Source organism: Ctenopharyngodon idella, chromosome 6, assembly GCF_019924925.1.
Source record: "Ctenopharyngodon idella isolate HZGC_01 chromosome 6, HZGC01, whole genome shotgun sequence".
NCBI lineage: Eukaryota > Metazoa > Chordata > Actinopteri > Cypriniformes > Xenocyprididae > Ctenopharyngodon > Ctenopharyngodon idella.
The window spans coordinates 29,854,455-29,881,403 of NC_067225.1; the positions used below are offsets into that span (position 1 = coordinate 29,854,455).

At 36.6% G+C, this 26,949-nt stretch overlaps 1 protein-coding gene and 2 long non-coding RNA genes across 8 annotated transcripts in view; 1 reads left to right on the forward strand and 2 right to left on the reverse strand.

The window, feature by feature from the left end:
* Positions 1-6,822, reverse strand: part of LOC127514519 (uncharacterized) — a 52,195-nt gene extending 45,373 nt beyond the window's left edge. Inside the window, exon 1 of one of the 3 annotated variants that reach the window (XR_007930659.1) lies at positions 1,939-6,822. This is a non-coding gene — a long non-coding RNA (uncharacterized LOC127514519). Of the gene's footprint in view, positions 1-13; positions 1,853-1,938 lie in introns of those variants that run through there. The other 2 variants (XR_007930657.1, XR_007930658.1) reach the window with 2 other exon arrangements.
* Positions 1-26,949, forward strand: part of LOC127514523 (uncharacterized) — a 200,751-nt gene that overhangs the window by 42,174 nt on the left and 131,628 nt on the right. The window lies entirely within an intron of this gene.
* Positions 9,884-26,949, reverse strand: part of mtss1 (MTSS I-BAR domain containing 1) — a 59,214-nt gene continuing 42,148 nt past the window's right edge. For 2 of the 4 annotated variants that reach the window (XM_051897426.1, XM_051897429.1), the window contains 10 exons: positions 21,863-22,020; positions 21,410-21,517; positions 21,176-21,273; positions 20,135-20,225; positions 19,288-19,410; positions 17,205-17,315; positions 16,890-17,046; positions 16,485-16,511; positions 14,949-15,220; positions 9,884-13,901 (listed from right to left, as the gene is read on the reverse strand). In XM_051897426.1, coding sequence (XP_051753386.1) covers positions 13,245-13,901; positions 14,949-15,220; positions 16,485-16,511; positions 16,890-17,046; positions 17,205-17,315; positions 19,288-19,410; positions 20,135-20,225; positions 21,176-21,273; positions 21,410-21,517; positions 21,863-22,020 — 1,802 coding nt within the window. In that variant the 3' untranslated portion in view covers positions 9,884-13,244. The remainder of the gene's footprint in view (positions 13,902-14,948; positions 15,221-16,484; positions 16,512-16,889; positions 17,047-17,204; positions 17,316-19,287; positions 19,411-20,134; positions 20,226-21,175; positions 21,274-21,409; positions 21,518-21,862; positions 22,021-26,949) is intronic. The other 2 variants (XM_051897428.1, XM_051897427.1) reach the window with 2 other exon arrangements.

Consider the following 26,949-nt stretch of genomic DNA (forward strand, 5'->3'; position numbering starts at 1 on the left):
AATGAAAAAGTACCATAAAACGTGAGAAACAGACTGAAATGTACGTCTTTTTTTTCACTGAAAATCTGAAAAACATTCACATTGGATCAATCCCAAAAGAACAATTAGTTCACAAGTCAGACATCACTACTCTTATGAAGGGTGGATGTCAGATAAAAATGTATTAAATATAAATATAAAAAATTTAAATTATCCCATGATTTACAATCGGAGTTATATAAAAAAATTATCCTGGCTCTTCCTAGCTTTGTAATGGTAGTGAATGGGGCGTTGTATTTTGAAGCCCAGAAAAGTGCATCCGTCCATCATAAAATTAATCCAGGGGGTTAATAAAGGCCTTCTGAAGCGAAGCAATGTTTTTTTTTTTCTAAAAAAATATCCATATTTAAATCTTTATAAACTATAATAACTAGCTCGCCGTTGTTACGAATCTCCCAGTTTGTCTAGGGGTAGGAGGATGTAACAATTATTCTAAATAAAATAAAATAATAAATAAAACGAAAATGACTGACAGTCACTTAAATCCCCTGATCCAGAAAAGCCACAAACACCAAATTAAGCAAAAATAACTTAATTTACTTAATAACAATTCAAAAATAACCTCAACAAAAAGAAAGAAAGAAATAAAGGAAGCAAATCTTCAGGAGAGGGCCAGGCCAACTTAACAAACAAAACTTTCTAACTGACAAGGGAAGCATTAAATAACCTATACAAAAGAAAACAAATAAACAACAAAGTCTTACCTTGCTCCCTGTCTAACATAAACAAAAGCTAAATTCAAGTTTAAAGAAAATTTAGTCTTAACCCTATTCCTACCCCTAAACCTAATCCTACCCATAACTTATCCCTATAATCAGAGGGGAAATTTAGGTGAATAACATTGATGAAGAAGCACCTAACCCTGGTTGCAAGCGTAAACTTGACATAAACGGTAATCTTGTCCCTCAAATCTGATTGGTTGATTGGAATGTTGTTCCAGGATCAACAAAGATGTTGATCCAGGAACGTGTCTTATCTGCCAAAATCACGGTGACCCTCTCCCTACGGCTTCCGAATTCAAAACAAAGTATTTACACAAATTAAGAGTGAAAACAAAATAATGATAACATAAGAAAAGAACAAAAACAGTGTTCGCACACTCTCTCATTCAAACTCATTCAAAAAGTTGAGAGCAGAGCAAGTTCATTTAGTTCTACACATTTAGTTCTACACATGAACTCACACAAGAGAAAATACACAATAACAATTCTAGATCAGGGAAAAGAAGCGCATTCCGTCAGCACCGCAGCATTGTTCCTCCACTGTGTTATAGTGTTTGGGATCTCTGCGACATGCACTCAGCTGATGAGCATCAGGTGGAACAGGTGTCTAGACAGACAGGAGAGAGAGAGAGAGAGAGAGAGAGAGAGAGAGAGAGAGAGAGAGAGAGAGGATAGCATGCACACAACACTTAAAATGCTCAACAAATACTATCACTCTCCCCAAATCACACACATATTACAAATACGTCCACTGGACGTAACACCCCCACCCTTAAGTTTTTTTTCTTTGCATTTCACAAAATGCAACAAAGAAAATCAAAAGTCACACTACATGTACAACACATCATACCACAATTTTCTTAACAGTACATGGACCACGGCATTTTCAGATTGCCAGACAAGTGACGTTAAGGGGGCTTTGTGAACATAAGTAGAACCACACTACCTCCATAACATATCACAGCAGGCCTACAAGAACAAGAACATCTCTCACAAATTCTGCCAAGAAGAATTTGCAGGTTGGCCAAAAGAAGGATTTTATTACACGCTGAAGTGTCTTGACTTGTAAATGACCAGTAGGTACATTTGCAGGTACACATTTCTGGACTTGAAAATGGTGCACATAAGACTATGTGATGGATGTCACAACAATAAGGCAAATCACAAATGGGCTTACATTTCTCTGTTGTCACACCGTTATTACTCAAGCAAGCATTTCCTCCATCAGGCAGTTGCTCATAACTTGCCACCGCATCAGAACATGGAGGATGGGACGAGTCTGTTCTCTGCACTCCACTTAAAGGAGCTTTACCAATGCAAAGTTTGAGTGGGTTTATATTCACATCAGTTTCGTCACAAATTGCAGGCTTAATCATCTGGGAGGTTCAGAGGGGGTTTGCCAAAGTGAGGTCAACGTTTCTGAACTTTTTCACTGGCAGTTGCACCACTTCACACTCCGGAGATGCAGAGGAGGCATCACCAAAATTACCGTTGTTCACCACAATAGGTCTAGGGAAAAAAATGGTCACTTGCTAGATCATTCCCCAGTATAAGACCTACTCCTTCAAATGGTAACTGGGAACACACAGCAAGGTTGACTATACCAGTCACAAGGTCTGACTTCAAGTGTGCCCGATGGAGAGGAACACGATCGCATCCAATCTCTATACCACGTATTAATACATCAGAGCCGGTGTAGGAACTCCGCGAGAAGGGAAGTAACTCTTTCAGGATTAAGGACTGTTCTGAGCCAGTATCTCGCAAGATCACAACAGGTTGATGCTCAGTATCAGACAAAGAGAAAGGTTGCATGGACTTTTTCTTAGTCACAGACATCGTTCATATGAGAGCAACATTCTTAGAGTTACCATCAACATTTTTCTTTTCCCAAGCCCAGCACTCTGCAAGCAGGTGATCTGGGTCAAGGCAGTAAAAACAGGCATGCCTATCTCTCCCACCTGAAGAGGTAGACTTGCCTTCTCCATTTCCATTACCTTTGGACATACGCGGGGTTTCACGTGACTTCATGTACTTCAGCTCTGGCGCAATTAAAAGCGATAGTTATGCCAAAATTGAAATTTCTGGCATCATTTACTCAACCTCATGTCAGTCCAAACCCGTATGAGTTTCTATCTTGCGTGGAACACAAAAGGAGATTGGAAAGGAATGCTCAAGCTTCTGTTTTACATACAATGAAAGTGAAAGGCTACTACTACTGCACCATAAAAAGTTGATCTAAACCACAAAAATTACTTCCATTAATGTAATTTGTTAGGCTGATATAGTTCATTAAATTAAATTTTGGACTTAATTTAGATGTTCTGACATAAAGCACAATATTTAGGTTATCTGAAAAAACTTTATAGCATTAACGGTAAAGAAATATTCTGTTTTCTGCGATTGTTATTCCTGTGTATATACATTTATACCACCTATATGCATTAAATGCTCTATGAAAAGCTAATATATTTTAATATTAAATTGTGATAATTAAGACAATTTAGTTTGGGCGAAACCATTCAACACTTTGGGATATCCTGGGGAGATTAAAGCTACAAAATGCATTTCTTTTACAAGGGAAATGAAATGGTGAAATATGTTGCATATGTGCTTAATTGTCAACATAGGCTTGGTGGACTGGTTTGACCAACCACCCCCTTTGGAGACACCACTGATGATGTATTTCCCTAGCGACATAACCAAGTGTTAGAGAAGTCACCCCCAAATTAGATTCGGACGCCTCATGATGCCCTCACACTCACAAGTACAAACACACAAACATGTTCACAAAAACAAGGCCAGAAAGTAGCACTACAGTGACTCAAGTAACGTCAAACACTCAACAGCTTTCTAAAATCAAGTGTGCATGACATGCTTGTTGCTTACATACAGAAGCATTCAAACATTTGGGAGCATTAGACTTCTTATGGAAAAAAATTAATACTTTTATTCAGAAAGAACACATTAAATTGATCAAAAGTGTCAGTGAAGGCATTAATAATGTTACAAAAGATTTGTATTTCAAATAAATGCTGTTCTTTTGAACTTTCTATTCATCAAAGAAGTATCAGTTTTCACAAAAAAAAAAAAAAAAAAATTAAGCAGCACAACTGTTTATCATTACTTAAGGGATTATTATTTGCTATATGCAGTTATCTGCTCATGTTATCAAAACTATCAGAATTGTATTTTCTAAAATTATTAACATTAATGCATAAATTAAGTGTGCCTGTCTCACTAACAACATCGTTGTTTCGTCTCCTCATCAGTTATGAGAAAGAGTTTTGTGCAGCAGCATCTTTAAAGCCAATAATGAGACAGACGCCGACGTGATGCAGCGATCAGGAGCAGATGAGGGCAGCATCACGCGGTGCGTCAGAGATCCCGGCCATGACCAATCACAGATGCTGGCACAACTACAGAAGACACGACCAGACACAAGTTTATTCATAATGAGAAGGAGGGAGGAGAAAGAGAGAAATAGTGGGAGAGAGAAAAAGAAAGCGCACATTGAGCGCTCTACTTCAGCTCTGGCACAACTTAAAGGGAGAGTTAAGCCAAAATTGAAATTTCTGGCATCATTTACTTAACCTCATGTCAGTCCAAACCCGTTTGAGTTTCTATATCTTCCGTGGAACACAAAAGGAGATGGTTTGAAGAATGTTCAAGCTGCTGTTTTACATATAATGAAAGTGAATGGCTACTAAAATAAGCAGCACCATAAAAAGTATCATAAGTCCAGTGTTATTTTAGTATTATTTATATGAACTAGTATTGTTTTTATTTCATTTATTTTTTATTATGTGCTTTTGTCATTTTTAGTAGTTTTTGTTAAATATTTACACTACTGGTCAAAAGTTTTGAACGGTAAGAATTTTTCATGTTTTTAAAAGAAGTCTCTTCTGCTCACCAAGGCTTCATTTATTTGATCCAAAATACAGCAAAAACAGTAATATAGTGAAATATGTTTTACAATTTAAAATAATAGTAAATTTTGTTAAAAAAAAACAGTACTGTACTTTTTTTTTTTTTTCAGGATTATTTGATGAATAGAAAGTTCAAAAGAACAGCATTTATATAAAATAGAAAGCTTTTGTAACATTATCACTACCGTTCAAAAGTTTGGGGTCAGTAAGAGTTTTTTTTTTGTTTTTTGGAAAGAAATTAATACTTTTATTCAGCAAGGATGCATTAAATCGATCAAAAGTGACAGTTTAGACATTTATAATGTTGCAAAAGCTTTCTATTTCAGATAAATGCTGTTCTTTTGAACTTTCTATTCATCGAATAATCCTGAAAAAAATATTGTACACTACTGTTTTCAACACTGATAATAAAAAGAAATTTATTGAGCAGCAAATCAGCATATTAGAATGATTTCTGAAGATCATGTGACACCGAAGACTGGAGTAATGATGCTGAAAATTCAGCTTTGCATCAGAGGAATAAATTGCATTTTAAAATATATTCAAATAGAAAGTTATTTTAAATTGTAAAAATATTTTACAATATTACTGTTTTTTTTTTTTTTGTTTTTTTTTTTTCAGTTTTAGCAATTGGTAACACTTTATTTTACAGTGTCCTTGTTACATGTTACATGTATAGGTTACTATAGTAATAACTATAAATTATGCATAATTACATGCAATTAACTCTAAACCAAACCCTAATCCTACTCTAACCCTATAATAAGTATATGTAGTTAATTATTATTACTCAGTACTTAAGTGTATAATCACACTGTAACACACACACTTTAAAATAAAGTGTAACCTAGTAATTTTATTACTTCAACTTAAACTTAGTTGAGTTAGTTGCCAAAGCAATTACAAAGCAAGACATTTTAAGTTTGTTTTGCATCTAATATTTATATTTATTTATTTTAATTGCATTTTTTTAAATCCTTGTAGTTTTAGTTAACAATAACTGCACTGCATAAGATAAGATACATATAATTCTAATTTTCGTGTGTGAATAATGACCGTCTATTCGACACACTAAGCTCCTCAGACAATTTTAATTTTTTCATCCTTGACAGCCCTGTAATCACTATATATTGAATGGAAAAGAGCAGCATGAACATTGGTAAAAACATCTCCTTTTGTTTTCCACTGAAGAAAGCAAGTCATATGGGTTTGTAATGACCCGAGGGTGAGTAAATGACAAAAATGTCATTCTTCAGTGAACAAATTCTTGAATCAGACTATGAAGTCAACGTTAATGAATGCCATTGCTTAGAATTACAAAGGACATCATAGGTCTGTGTGAATGTGTCATAGGTTGATACTCTCATGGACAGACCTAAACACACACACAAGACCGGCAAGGTCACAGACGCATGAATTTACTTGAGCGTTAGGGAGGGAAATCCCAAGGGAAGTAATGCAGGTGTTTTTGGTTTAGTGTAAAACACACAAAACATACATGATAAGGAAGGGGATAACTGGAGGAAAGTTCAAGTTCAGGGCTGTTTGGAGCGAGTGTGTGTATGTTTTGTGGTTTAGGAAGCTGTTGCTGGTGGATAATTTAACGTTCTGGAAGTGAGTCAGAGCACAAGCCACAATAACGGGATGAAATCTCACTGACTCACTCTCCCTTTTAAACGCGCACGCACACACACACACACACACACACACACACACACACACACACACACACACACACACACACACACTCTCTCTAATGTCAGAAGCTATAGCACTCACCTCTTAACTCGCCCCAAATGGAGAAAGAAAACAGGATTACATAAAGGGTGGACAGATGGAGTTAGAACAATATAAACAAACAGATCAAACTGACTGGTTACTTTTATCTTTGGTCAGGTATGACTCATTTAACCGCGGACAGTGACCCTTCTGTTGCAATACAATGCAATGTATCAATAAGATACTCTTATCATGGTATTACAATGGCACCAAAACCTATTCGGACATTTAAGTCACTCTTCAACAATGTCTGAATGTCAAAACTTCAGATAACCCACATGAAAAAATACTTCATAGAAATAATTTATAGTAATTACTATAGTATAGTACCATACTATAGTAAAGTACTTGAATTAATTTGTTGTGGTAATATAACAACTATAGTAATATAAACAAATTACCTAATACTGTTTTCTACAAATATAGGGTATATTATACTTCAAATACACTACAGTTTACTGTAGTAAAAACTAAAGTATACTACAGTATTTATTACTGTTTATCAGTTTGCTATAGTTAATAGATGTAGCTGTATGCTGTACAGCTGCAGCTATTAACTGTAGCATTAACCGTATGCTGTAGCATTCATTAACAAAGTGTTGTAAATACTATAATATGTACATTATACTACAATTTACTATAGAATGGTTCAAAAACATTATAGTATTTACTATAAATGACTATAGTATTTTTTCGTGTGGGAACAAAATAACAAAAAGGGTATCCGTAACAAACGACCCAGACTAAAATGGATGTTCGAGCTATCTTAATGAAAACAACTTGCTCTGACATCTTAAAATATGTCAGTGGCATTGTTTTGTCTGAAGATACACACTAGTAACCAGCTATTTTTTCTAAGGCACGTTTAGAAAAGCTACTTAAATGTCCTAATTTAACTAGAAGGCCTAATCCTGGCTTAAAGTAAGTCCTGTCTGTGAAACCAGGCCATGAATTTTTAGCTTATCATAATAATTATAGACATGTTCCACTAATGTTTGACCATCAGAAAGGGTCCAACTACATAATTTTATAGTTATGTATTAAAGCATATTTACATTATATTCATATATACTGTATTTTTACGAATATTTTATGCTTACAAGCTAAACTTCTATTTGGGAAATGATTAGCTTGAAAAGCTTCTCTTTGTATTTATTGCAATGCCTTTCAGATATTTTTTAATCGTGGTTTAAGTGTCCAAACACACTTTAACTATTCAACAATAATATTAAGTAAAAACACTGGCTAGTGTTCATCACTGAGTGATTATCCACATACAGGCCTCCTCCTCTTTTTACAGTAAATGACCATTTCCCTCACATCCTAACAGCTGACCGGAAATTTCGGAAGAAAATAGTTTTCACATGACCACTCACAATGAATTCATGCCTGACATCGCCCTGAGCCACTTTACTTTCCCCCTGGAGAACAGATTCCTCTCCTTCTATTTTGGGAAAAGCGGCCGATGTTCCTGGAAGTGATGATGGATTGAAGAAGATTCCGCCGCGGTGCGCAGCGCCATCGTGTGTTCGCCGCTGGAACTGCTGAAAGTGAGTCAGCAATCAGCATGCTGCAATCACTCAGCAATACAGAGCGGCATTGAGGTCAGATGAGATCACCGAATTATCGTGACCGGTAGAGTTACACGGGTTCTATAAAATGCTTAGTCACCGTGATACAGTACCGTCTTACTTATGAAAGTGAGTCTGTCTTTGTGAGTGACTGACGCAGTATCTGAATCATCCAAAATCATTTACCTCAGATTTACTTCAGGACCCAAACTTTACATCAGATTTTTTTTTTTTTTTTTTTAAATCTAACTTAATGCTATAAATTAAGAGTTATTAATGTCACCATAACATATAGGCCCAAAATGATTAACATGATAGCCTATAGAACTGACATATAAATGCATAAACAACATGCAGGACAAAAACGGATTAGATTATTGTAAAATTATGTCATTACATGAAATAAATGTGCGCCCAAAATGCCTTAAGACTTCTTTTCATGTGAAGGGTTTTCCATCAGGTACCAGTCTTTGAAACTGAGAGATTTAAACTATTAAAATTAAATACTTAGGCCTAGTATTTGTGTACAACAGTCTCCAAAAATAGACAAAACCGACCGAGATTTGATATAAATAAGTAGGCCTACAAATAGCTTTCTAACCCAGGAAATTACAATCACTCCCAGGACTGGAAAACCCTGATACTCCTGAAAGTTGATCGGATAAACATTTTGCAGGTATATGCTATTAAATCATTTTTATTTTTTAAGCACAAAAACAAATGTATGTATAAGAACAAATGAAACCAGGACAGAAAATATTTCATTTTGAACACTGATATATTTTAACCTTCAGTGTGTATGGATGTTTAACACACATTTTTCATGTTTTATGTGGATGATTTTTATACTGTACAAACTGTATATTCTATCCCCTAACCTTAAACCTACCCATCATAGAAAACTTTTTGCAGTTTTACATTTTCAAAAAAACATCACTTAGTATGATTTATAAGCTGTTTTGTGGGCAAATTTGTCTGTCTCACTCTCACACACACACACACACACACACACACACACACACACACTTGACGTCAACCACTGCAGCATGATCAGATTTTAAATCCAGCACTAATTAAGGCCTGTTAATCACATAAGACTGATCTCAACCATACTCTTCTATGGACTAAAACTGTAGGAGAAAAGTGTATCAACTTGAAAAGAACCAAAAATGATAGCATAAGATGACTGTTTTGTTGGAAAGTGATATTTGATAAATCATTCTAATTTTAATTTGCTGCTCAAGAAATATGTCTTATCAATATTGAAAACAGTTGTGCTGCTTCATATTTTTGTGGAAACCATAAACAGTTTTTTATCCCAGGATTCTTTGATAAACAGAAAGTTCAAAAGAACAACATTTATGAAAACAATTAATTGAGTATTTGCCGTATTAACCTTTTAATTTCTCTCTATATAGCAACACCCTGGTAACCACCCACATTAACATCATTTAAATCACTTGCACACAGCTTTCTTGTGGCTTATTGCTTTAAAGCTGCAGTCCGTAACTTTTGGCGCTCTAGCGGTTAACAAACAGAACTGCATGTGTTTTGCGGAAGAACATTGTAGCCGGAGCTACTTCTCTCTGTTTATGTCTATGACGAGTCGCGCAGGTACTGTACTATATTGCCACGACCCAAACCAGTCTACAATAATCCGAATATAAACACTTATTATAAGAGTACCGTAGTGATTCAGGATAAGATAATGGATTCATGATGTACTCACTCATTATATAATTTTTGTACATTTTAACACAAAAAAAGTTATGGACAGCAGCTTTAATTATTACTAATAACTCATCTCAAAACCGATTTCAAAATGTCAGTGGACACAGACTGGAAGTTCACAATAATGAAGATATCTTTAATGTGACATTCATCCTTTTCTTTTGATGTTTGGTAGTTTCTTTTCACGACATAGACTGCATCAGGTCAAGGAATCAAAAAAAGTAAGAATGTTCACAAAAAAACAAGTCTGAAACATAACCAAAAAATAATCATTTCTTGGGCAAATTCCTTCCTTTCCACCTTCCGATCTTACAAGTTTAACACTTCCTCTCATAATTAGGTTGTTTTGAAAAATCCCTGCAACAGGCAACACTCACTGTGCTACAACCACCGCCATTTCTCAGCAAGGAAACCTTCTTCTCAACACAAATGAAACACCTCAGACTTTACCGCCCTGAGCGGCACTAATAACAATGCACATTAGTGGAAAAACACCTCGGTCAGCTCACCTTTCAGAGTAAAACGATATTCTTTTACACTCCAGGAGGGCCGTACAGCAGCTGCAAGCTAATCCTACAGTAAAAGGCCTGAGGAGCATTGTGTCAGGAGTGAACGTCTCTATCCATGTCTAAATCACTGAAGACAATTGAACACACAGATAGACAGGGGGCGAGAAATCCTAGACGCGGCTCAGACAGGTGTGAAGTAACACTAGATTGAGAATAACCTGAAAAGTATACAAAAATAGGGGTCGATAAAAGAATGCGGTAAGATATGAAGAAACAACTTTTGTAGCGGGAGGGAAACTTCAAAGAGCACCTGCCAGCACGTGCGTGACGGATATGATAAATTATAAGACATCAAAGACAGTACAAATGCCTGCGAGATGCTGTCAGACCGCAGAAGTGTTTCTGGGTATCAGAATTCACTACACTCAGCATCATACTGAGATGATTATTATTCCATCAATGGTTTATAATTTAATTGAGAGGTGCTAAAAATGATGCTTGATGCATAGATTTGATATTAAAAATGTTAAAGGTAATGGTGATGCACTTCTAGCTTGAAAGCACATGTCCAGCATTTACTTTCATTTAAGAAAACAACAGGGTAGCGTAGCAAAGCTACAGTAACCACAAGTACATCACAACACAGAATTCTGGGTAAATCTACTCTAAGAGGAAACTCTAAAGGAAATGCATTTTTTTTTTAATTTGATAAACATAAATGAGGCAAGTATCTGGGCTACGCTTATTGCTTGCTCTCGAACGACATTCAATATTAGAAAACAAACAAACAAAAGAACTCAAAAAACAACAGAACCACTTCACAATTCTCAACATCCAAACATTTTACACACACCTTTGTGAGAGAAAGCTGTCATAATGAGCAGTTAATGATGATAGCCTCGCATTTGGGATTAGTGATTCATTAAAGGTCCAGTGTGTAATATTTAGGAGGACTGATTGACAGAAATGCAATATAATATACATAGCTGTTGTATAAAGTGGTGTATAAAGACCTTACATAATGAACCATTATGTTTTTATTACCTTAGAATGAGCCATTTCTATCTACATGCACCATGGGTCCCCTTACATGGAAGTCGCCATTTTGCGCCGCCATGTTTCTACAGTAGCCCTAAATGGACAAACTGCTCTACAGAGCACGTTTCGTCACTATGTTGTACTTCTTCTTTGTTGGTGTTTTTAGAGGAAGCTTGCATCGTCACTACGTTGAATACGCACAAAGAAGATATAATTTCTTAATTTATATTTGTAAAGAAACCTCACTGCTTGACTGGCTACTCTCTGCCGTCTCAGACGACGATATTTTAGTCCTGTGTCGGCCACCGTAGCTTCTCTATGTGCTTTGAAAGGGAGGGGTGAGCGGTGGACTGAGCCGTTGGTTGCAATTCGCAACCTCACCGCTAGATGCCGCTAAAATTTACACACTGAACCTTTAAGAGAAGGGCAGCACGATTTGGCGAAAAATCTAATTGCGGTTTTTCTGACAAATATTGTGATTATAATTTAAAATGCGATAAAAAAAAAAGAGCTCCAGTTTTGCTGCGCTTGTTTGTTGGGTTGCACAATTTGGCCAAATATTTTGTGATTACATATCAATATGACTATAAAATAATAATTGTACTGTAAAATAAATGTATTTCTTATTATGATTATTACTACCAAATGATTACAATAAGAAATCTTACTACTGTAATATTTAAATAAAATATATTAAATCATATAATTTATTCGACAGTACAAATGTAAAATTACAATACTACGATAGCATCTCTTTTGTTGACAACAGTTGGTTTATAAGCGCTTCTCAGGAAAAGTTTGTGAAGATGGTTGACGCAAGTTGCATTCCCAAATACACGTTTTAAGCAACTGAATCATTAGCTGCTCACGTGTAAAAGAACGCAATGCCACACTTCACTCTGAAACATACAGGGCATATATTCAATTAAATCGAAACCATTACAATTTGACTGTCATTCACTTTCTTGTCAGGTAATAATATTTAAGAAAGTTTTTTGATTCAAAGACAAAAATGCTTAAAAAAAGTCATGGGCCACAAGTTTGAAGTTTTATGAATAGAGTCTTTATAGCAAATCCTCCAGGAGAGCAAGTTTATACGCATCTACGAGGCTACAGCATCAGAGCTTTGGTAAACAAACGATTAAAAATGATTCAGAATCAAACAGGTTGAATAAATAACCACAGTGATGCCTTTGTAAGCTCTCACAGTCATAAGCAACACAAATAAGTTCCACTATTCCAGTCCTTCATTCATCCACCCAATCACATCGCTCCTTCCCTCCCTCCACACCTCTCATTGGCTGCATTCGCATCCAGTCATTGGGCGGATTAAAGGCAGTGGTGCAGTTTTCTGTTACCCTAAACTGTACAAAAATAGACGCCTAGTGCTGCTTTGTCTAATTTCAAAAACAAAGAAGAAAACAAAATTAATAATAATACAACAGTCTTTCAATTGTTTCGCTAATATATACATAAGTTTTGATCTCTAACCAGAAGGCTGAGTGCTTTATCTTTGCGAATACAACAAACAAATAACTTTAATATATCTTAAGCTCCAACGTTCGATCTAGATCTCTAAATACATATATATCTGTGTATATATATATATATATATATATATATAAGTATACATATACACGTAAAGCACACAGCCTGCAGAACTTACTTTAATTTGAGAGGCAACATTAGCAAGGACACGGCAAAACGTTTGTTCTTTGAGCACAGTGTAATTAAGTCAAACGTCTTTTCATGTGGCAAGAGTCGCACATTAGTCAACAGTTTTGCCCCCACTTTAAAAAAAAAAAAAAAAAAAAAAAAAAAAAGCAAACTTGCAACAATAAAAGGCACAGAAAAAAGTCGCCAAGCGAAAAGACGGAAAAAGCAACCATAAAAAGCCACAGACAAAATCAAACAATGGAAAAAATAAAATCAGTCGAGATGGTTGGGGGTGATTAAAGGCGCCGAACGATCGTTGGTGAGTGTCCGACGTAATTTGACTCCTCTGCGGATCATACTCAACATGTCACCTCCGCTGCCCGGATCAGGAACGCTGTCGGTATGGTCCACACCGGGCTGGGTGGAATTGGGCTGCCCACTTTCAACTGGCTCGCTGGAATTGTGAGCTGCCATGTTTTGAACCTGCTGCTGAATTTGATGTTGCTGCTGCTGACACTGACGTTTGAGTTTCTGCTGGATCTCTTGATATTGCGACTCCTGTTGTTGTTTATATTGCTGTTGGTGATTGTACTGTTGTTGATTATATTGCTGTTGATTGTGTTGTTGGTGATATTGGTGTTGCAGCTGTTGTTGTTGATACTGCCTCTGTTGCTGTTGGTGCAACGCATACTGCTGTTGCTTGCTCATTTGATACATTGGCTCTGTACTGCCCACTGGTGGCTGCCCAGGGAACATGGAATAGTATGGAGGCGGCATTGCACTCAGACTCTGAGTAGATGTACAGAGATTATGTCTGGTGTGAGCCAGATCAGAGCCAGGTAACCTGTTACTCTGAATCAGCCCAGGAGGGCACACGGTCTCCTCACTGCCGCTCAGGCCGGCGGTAGAAACGGATGCCTTCATCGGCACCTAAAATCAGAACGAAAAAGTTCAGTACAGGGATGTAAAAACATTTATGCAAAGACATCTTTAATATTGTAAACAAGCTCAAAAATTGTACAGGATTCCAACTGGAATTTCTATCATAACTTCAGAAGAACTCTGAAGGAACTTTCCTAAGAATCAAATAAGATCCCAATTAATTGAGTTCTTGTTTAATTCTTCCAGTACTACTGGATTAGAACCTTAATTGTATTGCATTAGAAAAATAAAATACTAAATATACACACTACTCACCAAGGCTGCATTTATTTAATCAATAATACAGTAAAACTGTAATACTGTGAAACATTATTACAATTTAAAATAACTGCTTTCTATCTGAATATATTTTAATTTAGTAATTAATGTGATACTCCAGTCTTCAGTGCCACATGATCCTTCAGAAATCATATTAATATGCTGATTTGCTGCTCAATAAACATTTCTTATTATTATCAGAGTTATAAACAGTTGTGCTGTTTAATATTTTTGTAAAAACTGTAATTTTTTTTTCTGGATTCTTTGATTAATAGAAACTTCAAAAGAACAATTTATTTGAAATAGAAATATTTTATACTGTCTTTTGGTAAATTTAATCCATCCTTACTGAATAAAAGTATTTCTTTCAAAACTGTCATTATAAAAAAAAAAAAAAAGTCATTTTTGTTTTGCACACAAAAATTATTCTCGTCACTTGATAACATTAAGGTTGAACCACTGTAGTCACGTTGACTATTTTAACGATATCTTTACTACTTTTCTGGACCTTGAATGTGGTAATTACGTTGCTTTCAATGGGAGACAAAAAACCTCTCAGATTTCATCAAAAATATCTTAATTTGTGTTCTGAAGATGAACAAAGGTCTTACGGATGTGGAACGGCTTGAGGGTGTGAGTAATTAATGACAGAAATTTCATTTTTGGGTGAACTAACCCTTTAAGAAAACTTTCAATCCTTTAGGAATTGGTTCCAAATTATGATAGATATTCCAGTAGTTCTCCTGTACATTCTTTAAGTTTCAGTAGATGAATAACCTGTGGTGTGGAGATGGGTATAGGCACTCCTCCACTGATGGTTCCACGGCGGATATTGGGCTTGCTGGAGGGTTTACGGCGGATAGTGGCAGTGTGGGGGCCTATAGGCTCCGGATCCATCAGCAGACTGACAGTAGACGCTGGCCTCTTGCTTTGAAACATTTTGCGGTAATTGAGGCTTAAGTCGCTGTTGCGAGGAATTGTGGAAGATTTATCAAATTCAGACTGGCTGTGGGCATCCTCTCCTCCATGCAGAGAGATGTAGTCATAGTCTGAAAGAGAGGAGAGTCACACACTGCGTTAATGTTGAATGATAACACTTCTACACTGTTTAGAAGAAAAAACAATGAAATTAAAAAAGTAATTGAAGCTGAAATTACATATGGAGGGAATGACAGTGGAAGAAAACACAAAAGCATGTTTCAAAATTTGAAGTCAGGGTTTAACAATGAAGATGGACCAGCGGCGTGAGAGTGTTTAGGACCCGTCACCAGCTCTATCAGGACAGGGCTGTGCTGTTGCCATCTTACCTTTGCTGATCAGTACATGTATTTTTATGCCTTGCAAACTTGTGATGTTTTTAACACGTTTTTAGGGTAACATTATGTAGCAGTTTAAATTTTAATGAGTAATTTGTTTAAATAAAACATACACATGCAATTTTATACATTTTATATTTTATAGAGTGGGCGTATATTTATAGTGCTTAACAAATGTATTAGACCACCACCCAATGTAAGGTTTGTGCCACAGCTGCCCTAAACTAACAGTACTGGTGATTACCAAAATCATTTTTTATGTTTCTGTAATGGTTAACGGTATGTGTAAGCCCTTTAGTCACAGTAGTGTTTCTAATGCTAATATATAATTATTGTTGGGATTTAATGGATTCAAAAATAGATTGCAAAAAGTTTAATCAAAAGCAAGTCTTTGGGAAAAACTAGAAACTATTTGGAACAAAAGAGATTGTGGAAAAGTACCCTATTATATATATGTATATATATATATATATGGTTATTTTGTGCGAATAAAGACTATTTAGTTATTTCAGTTTGTTATTTGCCTAATAAATGACTTTGTTTTTTATATATATATATATATAGAAGAAAAAGAAAATTTATGAATGCATGCATTAAACAAAACAAATAAATAAAACATTAAAAATATACATTTTTAAACCACATTAATTAAATGCAATAAGTTGACACCCCTAAAAAATGTCTGCATGAAGACTACAGTACCGGATTACTTCCCAAAAAACAGACACACAAAAGCTCTGTTTTAGGGTGTGTCTTTCAGTTACACTCGAACAACATGAGAAGATGGATAATAGACTTGACAATTGACGAGATGCCGCATGTTATATCTCATGGTTGCACACACTCAAATCTTACACGTACAGATAACACTTTCAACAAAGGCACGCCTGCAATATGACATGGATTTCCTAAAATAAAGACATTTAATGTTGTTTATTATTGGTATATGATCACAATGAGAATAATCAAGTCTATGCAATGACATTCAGAAACCTACCATATAGAGGAGGTTCTTTCTTTACGGCTGTAAAAGAACAATAAAGTACATTTAACATATATACAAAGGGCCAAAAACACGCACTTTGGACAGCAATCTAAGCCTGTGATTTGGTAAGCACATCAGATTTAGTCTAAAATTGGTTTTCAATGCCACAAAGGCACATTTAATGCCTACACAAATCACAAATTAGATTACTTTGTTGAGAAACGACGTAAAAGTGTCAAAACATAAAGGGGGAAAATGCCATACAAAAACACAAAGGAGAAAAAGAAATCTAGATGGAGCACTTTTGATAATCTCTCCAAGTGAGTGCATTGAAAACTTGAAAGGAAATTTACAGAACAGAAAAAAAATAAATGTGAAAAAGCTCATGCATGTGTGTGTACGTGCAGGTGTACTGACCGTGCTGTGAGGGAATGGTGTCCTCCGAGCAGGATGGCGTAGTCGTCTGGGTGCTGTATCCGCTAGAGCAGTGGAGGGAATCTCGGCTGGTCCGAGGAGCTTCTGAATTAAGCCCGCCTCCCAAAGTAAGAGCCAGTTGCTCCCTGGCTGACTGTGGCTATGGACAGGAGCGAGAGCCAATCAGAGTTGGGAAGTGTGGAGTCGACCACAATAATTCCAGTAGAATCAAAAGGTGTATAAAATGTACTTTTAGTTTAGAAAAGAAAAACTTGTGCACATTTAGTGCATCATTCCTGCATTAAAATGAGTATGTACCTTGCCCGATGAGGACAGTGTCCTGGCTCTCTCCTCATGCCCACTGTAAGCTTTGTGTAGTGGGGGCATTGAGGTCCCGTTCTCTGTGCCAGGAGAGTTTTGGCCTTGATCCTAAACAAGAATATACTATGTTAGTCCATGTCAACTTAGTACAGGTAAGAAAAACAAAACACTGTAACACTGTAGTCACAACAAGATCAAGATTTAGGGGGTTTTCACACCTGGCTCATTTGGAGCATTTGTTTCGGAACCTGGTGCATTTTCTCTCTTAGTTTGGTTTGTTTAGGCATATGTGAACATGGCAATTGTGCTCAGATCCTCATCAAAACAATCGCCTGAACGAGGTGGTCTCTGTTCAACCGAAAACAAACTCTGGGGTGGTTCGGCTGAGGTGAGAAAGCAATCCGACCCAACAGACCAATGAACCAATGAACCAAGCGGTATCATAATTCATATTGGGAAATGTGTTATATAAAAAGCAGCAGTGTCTGATTCTGTGATTGAGCACATTACTTATCACAGTTGAAAATCAAAGAGCTCCTCTTCATTTTGAAGGGTTAGTTCACCCAAAAAATGAAAATTCTGTCATTAATTACTCAATAAAAAGATATTCATTTGTGTTCTGAAGATGAATGAAAGTCTTACGGGTTTGAAACAACATGAGGGTGAGTAATTAATGACAGAATTTTCATTTTTGGGTGAACTAACCCTTTTAAAATGTTGTGTAATTGCTCTTCTCCGTGCATTGCAAGAATGCTTTTCCGATGTAGCCTTGATTACCGCACTAACTGCTTTATAAATTATATAGGTTTATTTCAGGTTTATTCACATGTGACTTGCATAAACACATTTTGGTACTCTTTGAAATGTTGCCATGTGAAAGTGAACCGAACAAAGAAGAAAATGCAGCATTGTAACAAACGAAGTCCCTGTTTCGGAACAAAGCAAACGATCTACAGGTCTGAAAACACCCTTAAAGTCAACATAAAATTGTGTTCGAACTGATTTCATAATAAGAATATAAAATGTAGGGTAGGACTCAATTTTAAATTGACTGTATTGTGAAAAGTGGGTGTTTCAGGTCCGAATATGAGTTTGCAGAGGACTGTGGAGGTTTTTTAACCAGGACATGGAGGCTGAAGTCCTCCAAAGCATTGCAACCCAATGCTAATGCTTCTTTTCAAATTGCCATTATTTGCTATAATTGCAGAACCCTTTATTCTAGCAATGTTAATCAGCATTAAATCACTTTTTAAAATATTTTACATTTATAAAGTCTGCATTACCTACAACAGTAGCATTCAATAATAACAACAATACACACGGTTTGATATACGATACTGGGGTCATTATACTTTAAACAAAGCCAAAATAAAGTAAAAATGTTACTTAAAAATTAGTTCTAAGACATGATAAACTGTTAACAAAAAGTATCGATCATTAAAATGCTAAATTTGGTATTGCATCAGGAATGAGCTTAGTTCTCCTCAATGACAGGTCAATGGTGACACCAACAGAAATAGTCATGATTCTGCTTAGCTAAAAACAGAATTATGTTAGACATATATGTTTGCACTCTGTTCCTGACTACATATATTTAAAAAGTTTTAAATATTGTATTTTATTAAATATTATATATATATATATATATATATATATATACACACACACAGACAGCCCTACTCAATAGCTATTAGGTCACTGGTTAACATTAAATGTATATAGCCATTTTTTTATTCCATGTTGATGGTTTTGTAAAAGTTCAGATTAGCCTATAAGAGTTTTGAAGCAGCATGCAGGTTTATAGTTGTAGATAAGTATACTGGTTAGTGTGTTTGATTTAAGAAATGGGGCCTGATAATCAGAAAATCATTTAAAATGTATCTCCCAATGTGAAGTTATCAGACGGTGTCCCTCTAAAATGGCCTGCAGAGGGCGCTCTCTACCTTCACACAGATACAACCTCCACACATGCACAATGACAAACACATAAGTAGTAAGTGTCCAGTAGTACATGCAACAATAATGAATCCATTCACAGTCACACACACACAGCACTACACTACACTGAGTCTATGCTCACAGTGCTCCTGTGCCGGAGGTGTGGGCCACGGTGGCCCGTGCGAGGGATTGTGGGAGAATTCCCCTCACTGAGAGAGCGAGTGCCTTCCTCCCCTCCGACCAGGAGGAGAGGACTGCGTGAGCGCTGGGAGATGGAGGTGAGGGGCAGAGAGGAGTGGGACAAGAGAAAGATGAGATTAGACGGTGTCAAATCCAAGTCTCCGTCAAAATGCTTTTGGGTATTCTATTCAGTGCCTGAATAGAAATCATAAAATATCACTTGCTGATCTATCTTTTAAATTATGTATCACATAATATAGCTACTAATGGTCAAACTTAAGCAGAGACGCTATAGACAAAACAATTGTTTTTTGTTTTTTTTCATGCACTGATCAATTTTGAAATTTTAGGCTATTTAGGCTATTACTTCCATAACATGTCTTCTTTCAGGCTAGTGTAAAGAAAACATCTAAAATAGAATACACATTTTATCTGTTAATATTTTCGGCATCATAACAGTGAAAAAGTACCTTATTTTCTTTATACTGTAATACCCAGACAAACTACAATAAATCTTCTATATTATTTGCACTGAGGAACTGTTTAATTATGTTTATGTATCTGTGATCAATTTGCTGATTTGATCTTGGGATGCAAGGGGGTTGAGATTTTGAGGGGGGTTTGGATTATGCACCACAACGGACTAGAGGCTGTGATGATGCTTACAGCCATATTTGCTTCTTTGGGCTGAATGAGGTTGTATGTGTGTTTTAAGTGACAAATTATTTAAACTATTTGGGTTTCATAAGGTTAATGCATCATAAATGGGCAAGGTAAATTAGACCAATAGTTTTGTGGTGTGGTGATACCCGTGTTGTGTCTGGGGCTCGCAGGTGAAGGCCATCCACTGCGCTGGAGATGGAGTCCAGAGACGGGACATGACGCACAGAGGTGTAGTTACTGTGAGAGACAGAAAGAGATGAGCAATTATTCTGTGCTCATACTTTTCCAATCAATTTTAAAGGGGTCATGACATGGATTTTATTATTTTAATATGTTCCTTGAGGTTCACTTTTAATGTTAATGTTATTTTCAACCTTCATTCTGACCCTCTGTCAGACCCGTTTTCAAGGGGCGGCTCCTTTAAGGCTTGTCAGTAAATGCCCACTGTTATGACTGGTTAAAGTCAGTGCATAGGAAACGCTATCAATGCCCACTCGCTATTGCACACAATAAAAACATTATCCATATAAAACCGTCTTTTACAGACAAAATGAAATCATTTTCTTAAGGTTTGTGATGCAGCTGCTGTCAGATCCAATGCAGTTGCCTGCTTCATCTTTCAACAAAAATTTCTTTGCAAACTCTCTATTATACTGTGCCTTGTTTACAAAACAAAATGCTCTGAGCAAATATATAATCCTCTGACGTAATCCGGGACACCATTAAAATAAAACCATCTGCTTGTTTCAGATGCTGGAGTCTGTACAGAGTCGCAAAAGAACTGTTTAAATACGTAAAAAGTGAACTCTCTTTTACTCTTACATTTGTCTTGTTGTCAGAAACTGAACGCGCATCCGTATACTGTGTCTAGTAGACTGCATCAGTGATTATAATTAGATCTATTTGCTTTTGACGCGACGCTTACATCCAGTCTAGGCAAATGTCATCCGTTAAGCAACTGAATACCAGTGGGCGGGGCCTATTGTGCGATGATGTATAACTACATCAATATCTTGCTCTGGAGACAGTCATATGCAAATGTATTTGCTGTCACAGATTACGCAATAACAAAAAGAGCCGTTTTTGGAGCTTGATTTAAAAAATGCTTTGTTTATAATTCCATTTAAGGAGGATGTTTTAAGCGATCACTTTTTGCTACAATGAGCATTTCCTGACACTGAACTCACCTGCTGATGCTGCTCTTGCGTGATAACGTGTTGCTAGGAGAGCCGGGTGGAGTCTGATATGAGTAGCTGTAGTCCGAGCCTTTCAGATCAAGAATAACCTGCATAAACAAAACAAGAGAGCATGTACAGCTCTACAGATCAAAAGAGATATGATGTGGTAACATGTTGGCCTGACATGCAGAAGACATCTTCTAAATAACATTTTTAAAATGTTATTCAGAAGACATGCAGTACCTGTTCACTAGCAGGGGGCAGTGTGTTGGGATCAGCTGTCAGGTTGCCAAGATCTTCTAGAATTGTCTGTAAGTGGGTGACTTCCCCAAGCATGCCTATTTCTTCATCCTGACATTACCAAGAAAAAAAAAAAAAAAAAAAAAAATAGACAACATTTATGCAAAATTAAATATGAATATATTCACAACAGTACACCTGCACGAATCTGTCAAGTTTCATCCCAAAATCAAAAGAAATAAAAATAAATTTATAAAGAAAATAAAGCCTGGTTTTGAATTATTAAATTATAATGCAATTGTAATGCATTGTTTTACTGTAATACACAGAGAATTGTCCCATTTAACTTTTTTTGTATGTTAAAATGTCATGAAAATGTATGTCTCAATACAAACAATATACATTTTAAACCAGGCAAAAATATAAACTATTTTATCAGTCTGCTCAGACACTCACCAGGACAGGTTTGAGCATTGTGACAAATGAGCAGAATCTTCCTCTTTCCTCTATAAGAGCTCGACACACAGCTCTCTTCTCTGTCTCCTCTAACACGGCATAGCGCGTGTTGACGTCCTGAAGAGCGCTGTCCAGCTGCACCCGCACATCGTCTTTACCTACACAAACACAACGACATTTCATGAACCACTGATAGGATTAGAAAGACTGACTTTTGTGAACAATACAAACAAGCAGTTTTTGCCAGATTTTGCCAAAGAAAAGACCAAAAATCATTTAATTGAAAGTCTTGGACACAAAGCATGATCAATTAATATTAAAGAATGATGTTATTGTTAACTAAACTTAAAACCACAAAAACATTTCATTCAGTGAAATAAAGCTAAAATAAAAACAAATATTAGAAAAACTTAACTTGAAAGAAAATTCAAGATGTCTCCTTAACAACTGAAATTAAATAAAGTTGAAGTATTAAAATGACTAAAAATCTAAATAAAGTCGGGAGTCGATAGCTTCATGGGCAGCGCTCTGACATGTGGTTCTTCGGGCGAACATAGTTTGCATCCTGGCTCGTGGTCCTTTCCCAATCCTCTCCCCCTCTTGCTCTCCCACTTCACTTCCTGTCTGGTCTATACTGTCCTATCTTAAAGGCAAAAACGCCCAAAAAACTATATATAAATCTTTAAAAATAAATAAATAAATAAATAAATAAATAAATAATAATCTAAATAAATCAATGAAAGCTAGATATAAAAAAAAAAAATTGAAAATGGCAAAAACACCTAGCAAAATTACTGAAACTAAAATAAAAGCTGAAAATATAAAAAAAATTTAATTAACGAATTTAATATATTAGTAATTATTATAATAGTACATACAAATAATACTAAAATGCAAAACAAAGGAATAAATTTGCCTGGCAGTTTAGGGTTAAAACTCATGTTCAACCACTAGGAGGCAGTACAGTTTCTATAGACACTTAATACACCATGCAAATATTTGCTGCAATGCTATTGGCAGTTCTTGGAGCTTCGCTGTGCAGATTTCATTGGTCATTTGCGGCCAGGCGTGACAATGATCTGGGGTCTCTGGTAATGGTACACAGGTGGACTGTATGGTGTGCATGTGTTTTCTTTAAAGTCCAACTGCCACTGAGACAGTCCCTCACATCCCAGAGTAGCTACTTGATAGTTTACTACACAGCAGTGGACAACCAGTAAGGGTTTTTCAATGACTAATATCGATCGGTTCTACAAAGCAGGGTAGCCGATGTAATACATACATAACATACACACATATACAGTATATATGTGATATAATCCAGATAAATATAATGATAGAAAATAAGTATGAAAATGACTGTATTCACTCAAACATGCCCTAAAATTCATGACTGCTTCTGTCTCCTGGTGCTTTAACTGAACTGATGAAGTGCAATAGGAGAAATGTGAGGTTAATCACATTTAGAGGTCTGTTTACAGAGTCAGAGAGACCTCATGCCAGCACTCACCACGTGAGGAGCTTTAAACACATGACCCGAGCTTTTCCTCTCTTTTTCATCTCTCAGCAGAATGTGTATGTGTGAGTGTGCATGACAGGGATGGGCAAAATCTTGATTATTCAATCCTAATTTTCTTTAATGGAATCTGTGGTTCAATGAAAAAACTTTAACATTCATGGAACCTTTTTTTGTACAAAAGGTTCTTTATAGTGGAAAAAGGTTCTTTAGATTTTTAAAATGTTCTTTACACTGAGAAAAACATGGTTCTTTTAAAAACTGTTCACTGAAAGGTTCTTTGGGAAACCAAAAATGATTCTTCTATAGCATCACTGGGAAAACCCCATGTTTATAGACAATTTGCAGCTCCTCTCAGACTCAAAAATACACACGGCTACATTTTCAGCATTCCACTGACAGGAGAGCATTCTGACAGCTGTGTGCAAGACGCAATAGCAAGACGTGTACAAGCATACATCTCTGACCTCATCGCCCCCATTGCTAACAATAACCTCAGGTGTCCTTTGTGACACCTGATCTTCTGCACTCCAAGTTGGCATGTAAGACAGATGTACGGTTATTATCACAGGCTCTACAAGTTTACGTGTTTATAACGATGTTCGCTCACATTAGATGAAGACGACAGTGATATGCTGCCATGTTGAGATCACATGACCTGGTGAATACTGCTAACTTTATCTCAGTGATCCCCTATTTGGACACTTTCGGTTCAAGAAAAACTAATATTAATCATTGGTGACAAATACACCTGAGAAGAGAACATTTTAACGATTTAAATTTACAATCTCTTGGTTAAAAAGACTAAAATCCTGACAATAAGGTTCATTAACATTTAGAGAACACCACTTGAGTCTAAGTTGCGTTTTTAATTGAATAACAGAAACAGATAAACGAATGTTGCACAAGCAGTAATTCTAAACAACCTCTGCAAATCTGTTCATGTGCTGCGTATGCATTTTTGAGATTTAAGCAATTCTCCTCAGTGTTGTGAAACTCGATTAAGTCCTTTGACCTTCCGAGAAAAGACATGATCCCTGGTCCTTGAGTGCATTGACCTTGTGCTGGACTGTGACTGCATGTGTGTTTAGATGTTCTAAGGCCATTACACCTTCAAACATAGCCTAAAGCGAAGGCTAAAATGAACCCAGGTTGGGTAGGAGAGCTTAAGGCTGGAGCCATCTGAAGTTTAAAGGCCAAAGGTCAGTATGTCTGTTGATAAATCCCACGGCCTGTCTGCAAGACAAATGGCTTAGGAAACATACAGCTCTATTTGAAATATGTTACAGGAACCCATTTCCTCTTACAGAACTTAAATGGAACACAAGCCAATGGAGAGAAATGCAAAAGTGAGATAAACTAAACTTTGTGAAAAAAACTGACTTGGCCAGTAAGCAACCCCTCAAAACACTATAAAGATATAAAGTAGTACCAAGTGGAATGACTCATGCACATTTTAGAAAAGTATCATAGCTCTGGTGTTTGGTTTGAGCTAGTTAAACACGTAAAACAAAATAAACCTCATATAAAAACAGAAAAGGGAGACGAGGGTAAAATAATCCAGAGCCATTCAGACAAAGGTGTGTGCCAGAGAGACATTCCCTCAGGTCTAGAAATCCCGAGCGGTTGGAAGCTATGATGTCATTAGCAGACACCTTCTCTCCATAAACACATGCAGGAGGCAGGTGTGCAGGTTTTCTGGGAGATGTAGAGCAAAGGAACCTTAATAATGAGGATGATGATGGTTAATCACGGATCCAATGCAGTACTGCCTCCTGAATGAAGACTAAGCGCCCACAAGGATTTCACCATGAACCAATGAGAGCACGACAACGTGTGAATGTAGACCTGTGGCTGGTTGCATAAAAGTACCGAGTTTGTTACCACGTCGGTACTGAAATTTTAAAAATATGATGCTTTGAGCACTGTTGAGCGGATTCGTGAACAACTGTTTGACCATTGTGTTGACGCGCTCATCGGATATGTCTGTGATTGGCTTCAATGATCAACGCTTCAAAAACGTTGTAAATAGTCATCAATGACGTTCTTCACCGAGCGCTTACACAGATACACACAGGAGTGTTTGAAAGCAGGCCGCTGACAGATGCCTGCTTTCAAACACTCCCGCTTTCAAATTTCAAAATTTCACTTGTTTGCTTTCAAAAGCTCTCGTGCGTTGATCATTGAAGCTAATCACAGACATATCTGATGAGCATGTCAACACAATGGCCAATCAGACGTGTTTACGAATCACATTTTGGTACTTCTGACAACTCTACTATTCTTAAAAGTTAGTAATCTAAATTTTTTCTTCAAGACTGGTCCTAACTTTTTAAGGTCAGTTTCGTATAAAGGTACATCGATCTAATTTTAAATGGAGAAGTAAGACTGACTGCCCATTAGTTAACTGCTAGTTAGTAGGGGTTGTAACACTACATGTATTGGTCCCTAACCATCACTGCACGGGCATCACGGTTCGGTTCATGCAGTCAGATGGTGAATACAGTCAGTCAAAAGAGATCCACGCTCCAATCCAGAAGGGGGCGCATGTTGTAATGATATTCTGTTTGCTAACCACCACAACAGGAAAAAGCTCAGAAGAAGAACAGCGCACATGCGAATGACTTGAGCACTTGAAAACATATCCTCTAGATAGTGTGCACGCATCGAACGTGTCTTTCTGTGCTCACGGACAAAGGAGTATACTTTAAAAGGCTTGCACATTCGACTGTGCGCAAAATGGAGTGGAACGCGGAAAATGAAGTATAGGAGGGTTGGGCTTAAGCTTTAAATGTTTAAATATAGTTTAAGTGGAGCAGATTGTAACACTCCTAATGCACAAGTTTTATTTTTCATTATTCTCTTTATTTTGTACTCAAGATGCTTCTGACTAAGACAAAATACATTTTCTTTTTATCAGCCCTGCAAAAAATATGACCTATGCAAGATTGCATTCTGTTTACTGCTTAGTGCTTGATACACTATAGGAGACTGTACTGTACCATCTACCTCGGGGGGAATTAATGCCTTATTCTGCATGACCTTATTCTACATCCCTTAATTCTACCCAACACCTAAAATTAACAACTACCTGAATAATTATTAATAAGCAGTAATTAGGAAAAAATTTGGAGAATTGGACCGTAAACTAAAGTGTGACCATTTTTCCTATTGTATCGAACTTGTATCGAACCGTGACCCCAACACCGAGGTACGTACAGAACAGTGACTTCTGTGTACCGTTACACCCCTACTAGTTAGTCAAACTAGTTCTTAAGACACAGTCTTAACATAGTGGCTAAGTTTATGCAACTGGCCACTGGCATGTATACCATTTAGCATACTACATCTAAATAATGATATGTAGTTAATTCAAACACTAGAGAGAGAGAGCAGAAAATCCAGAGCTCTGGTTCTTCCTACCATCTCATACACAGTGGCAATGGCATTGGAATACTAATGTGCATGAGTTTTAATAATTCAGATCCAATGCTCTTTCTTCACGATCCCCACACAGACGCGTCCAAGTCTTCTGAGCGGTATGCCCCTATAGACCTCTGAGTAACGCAAA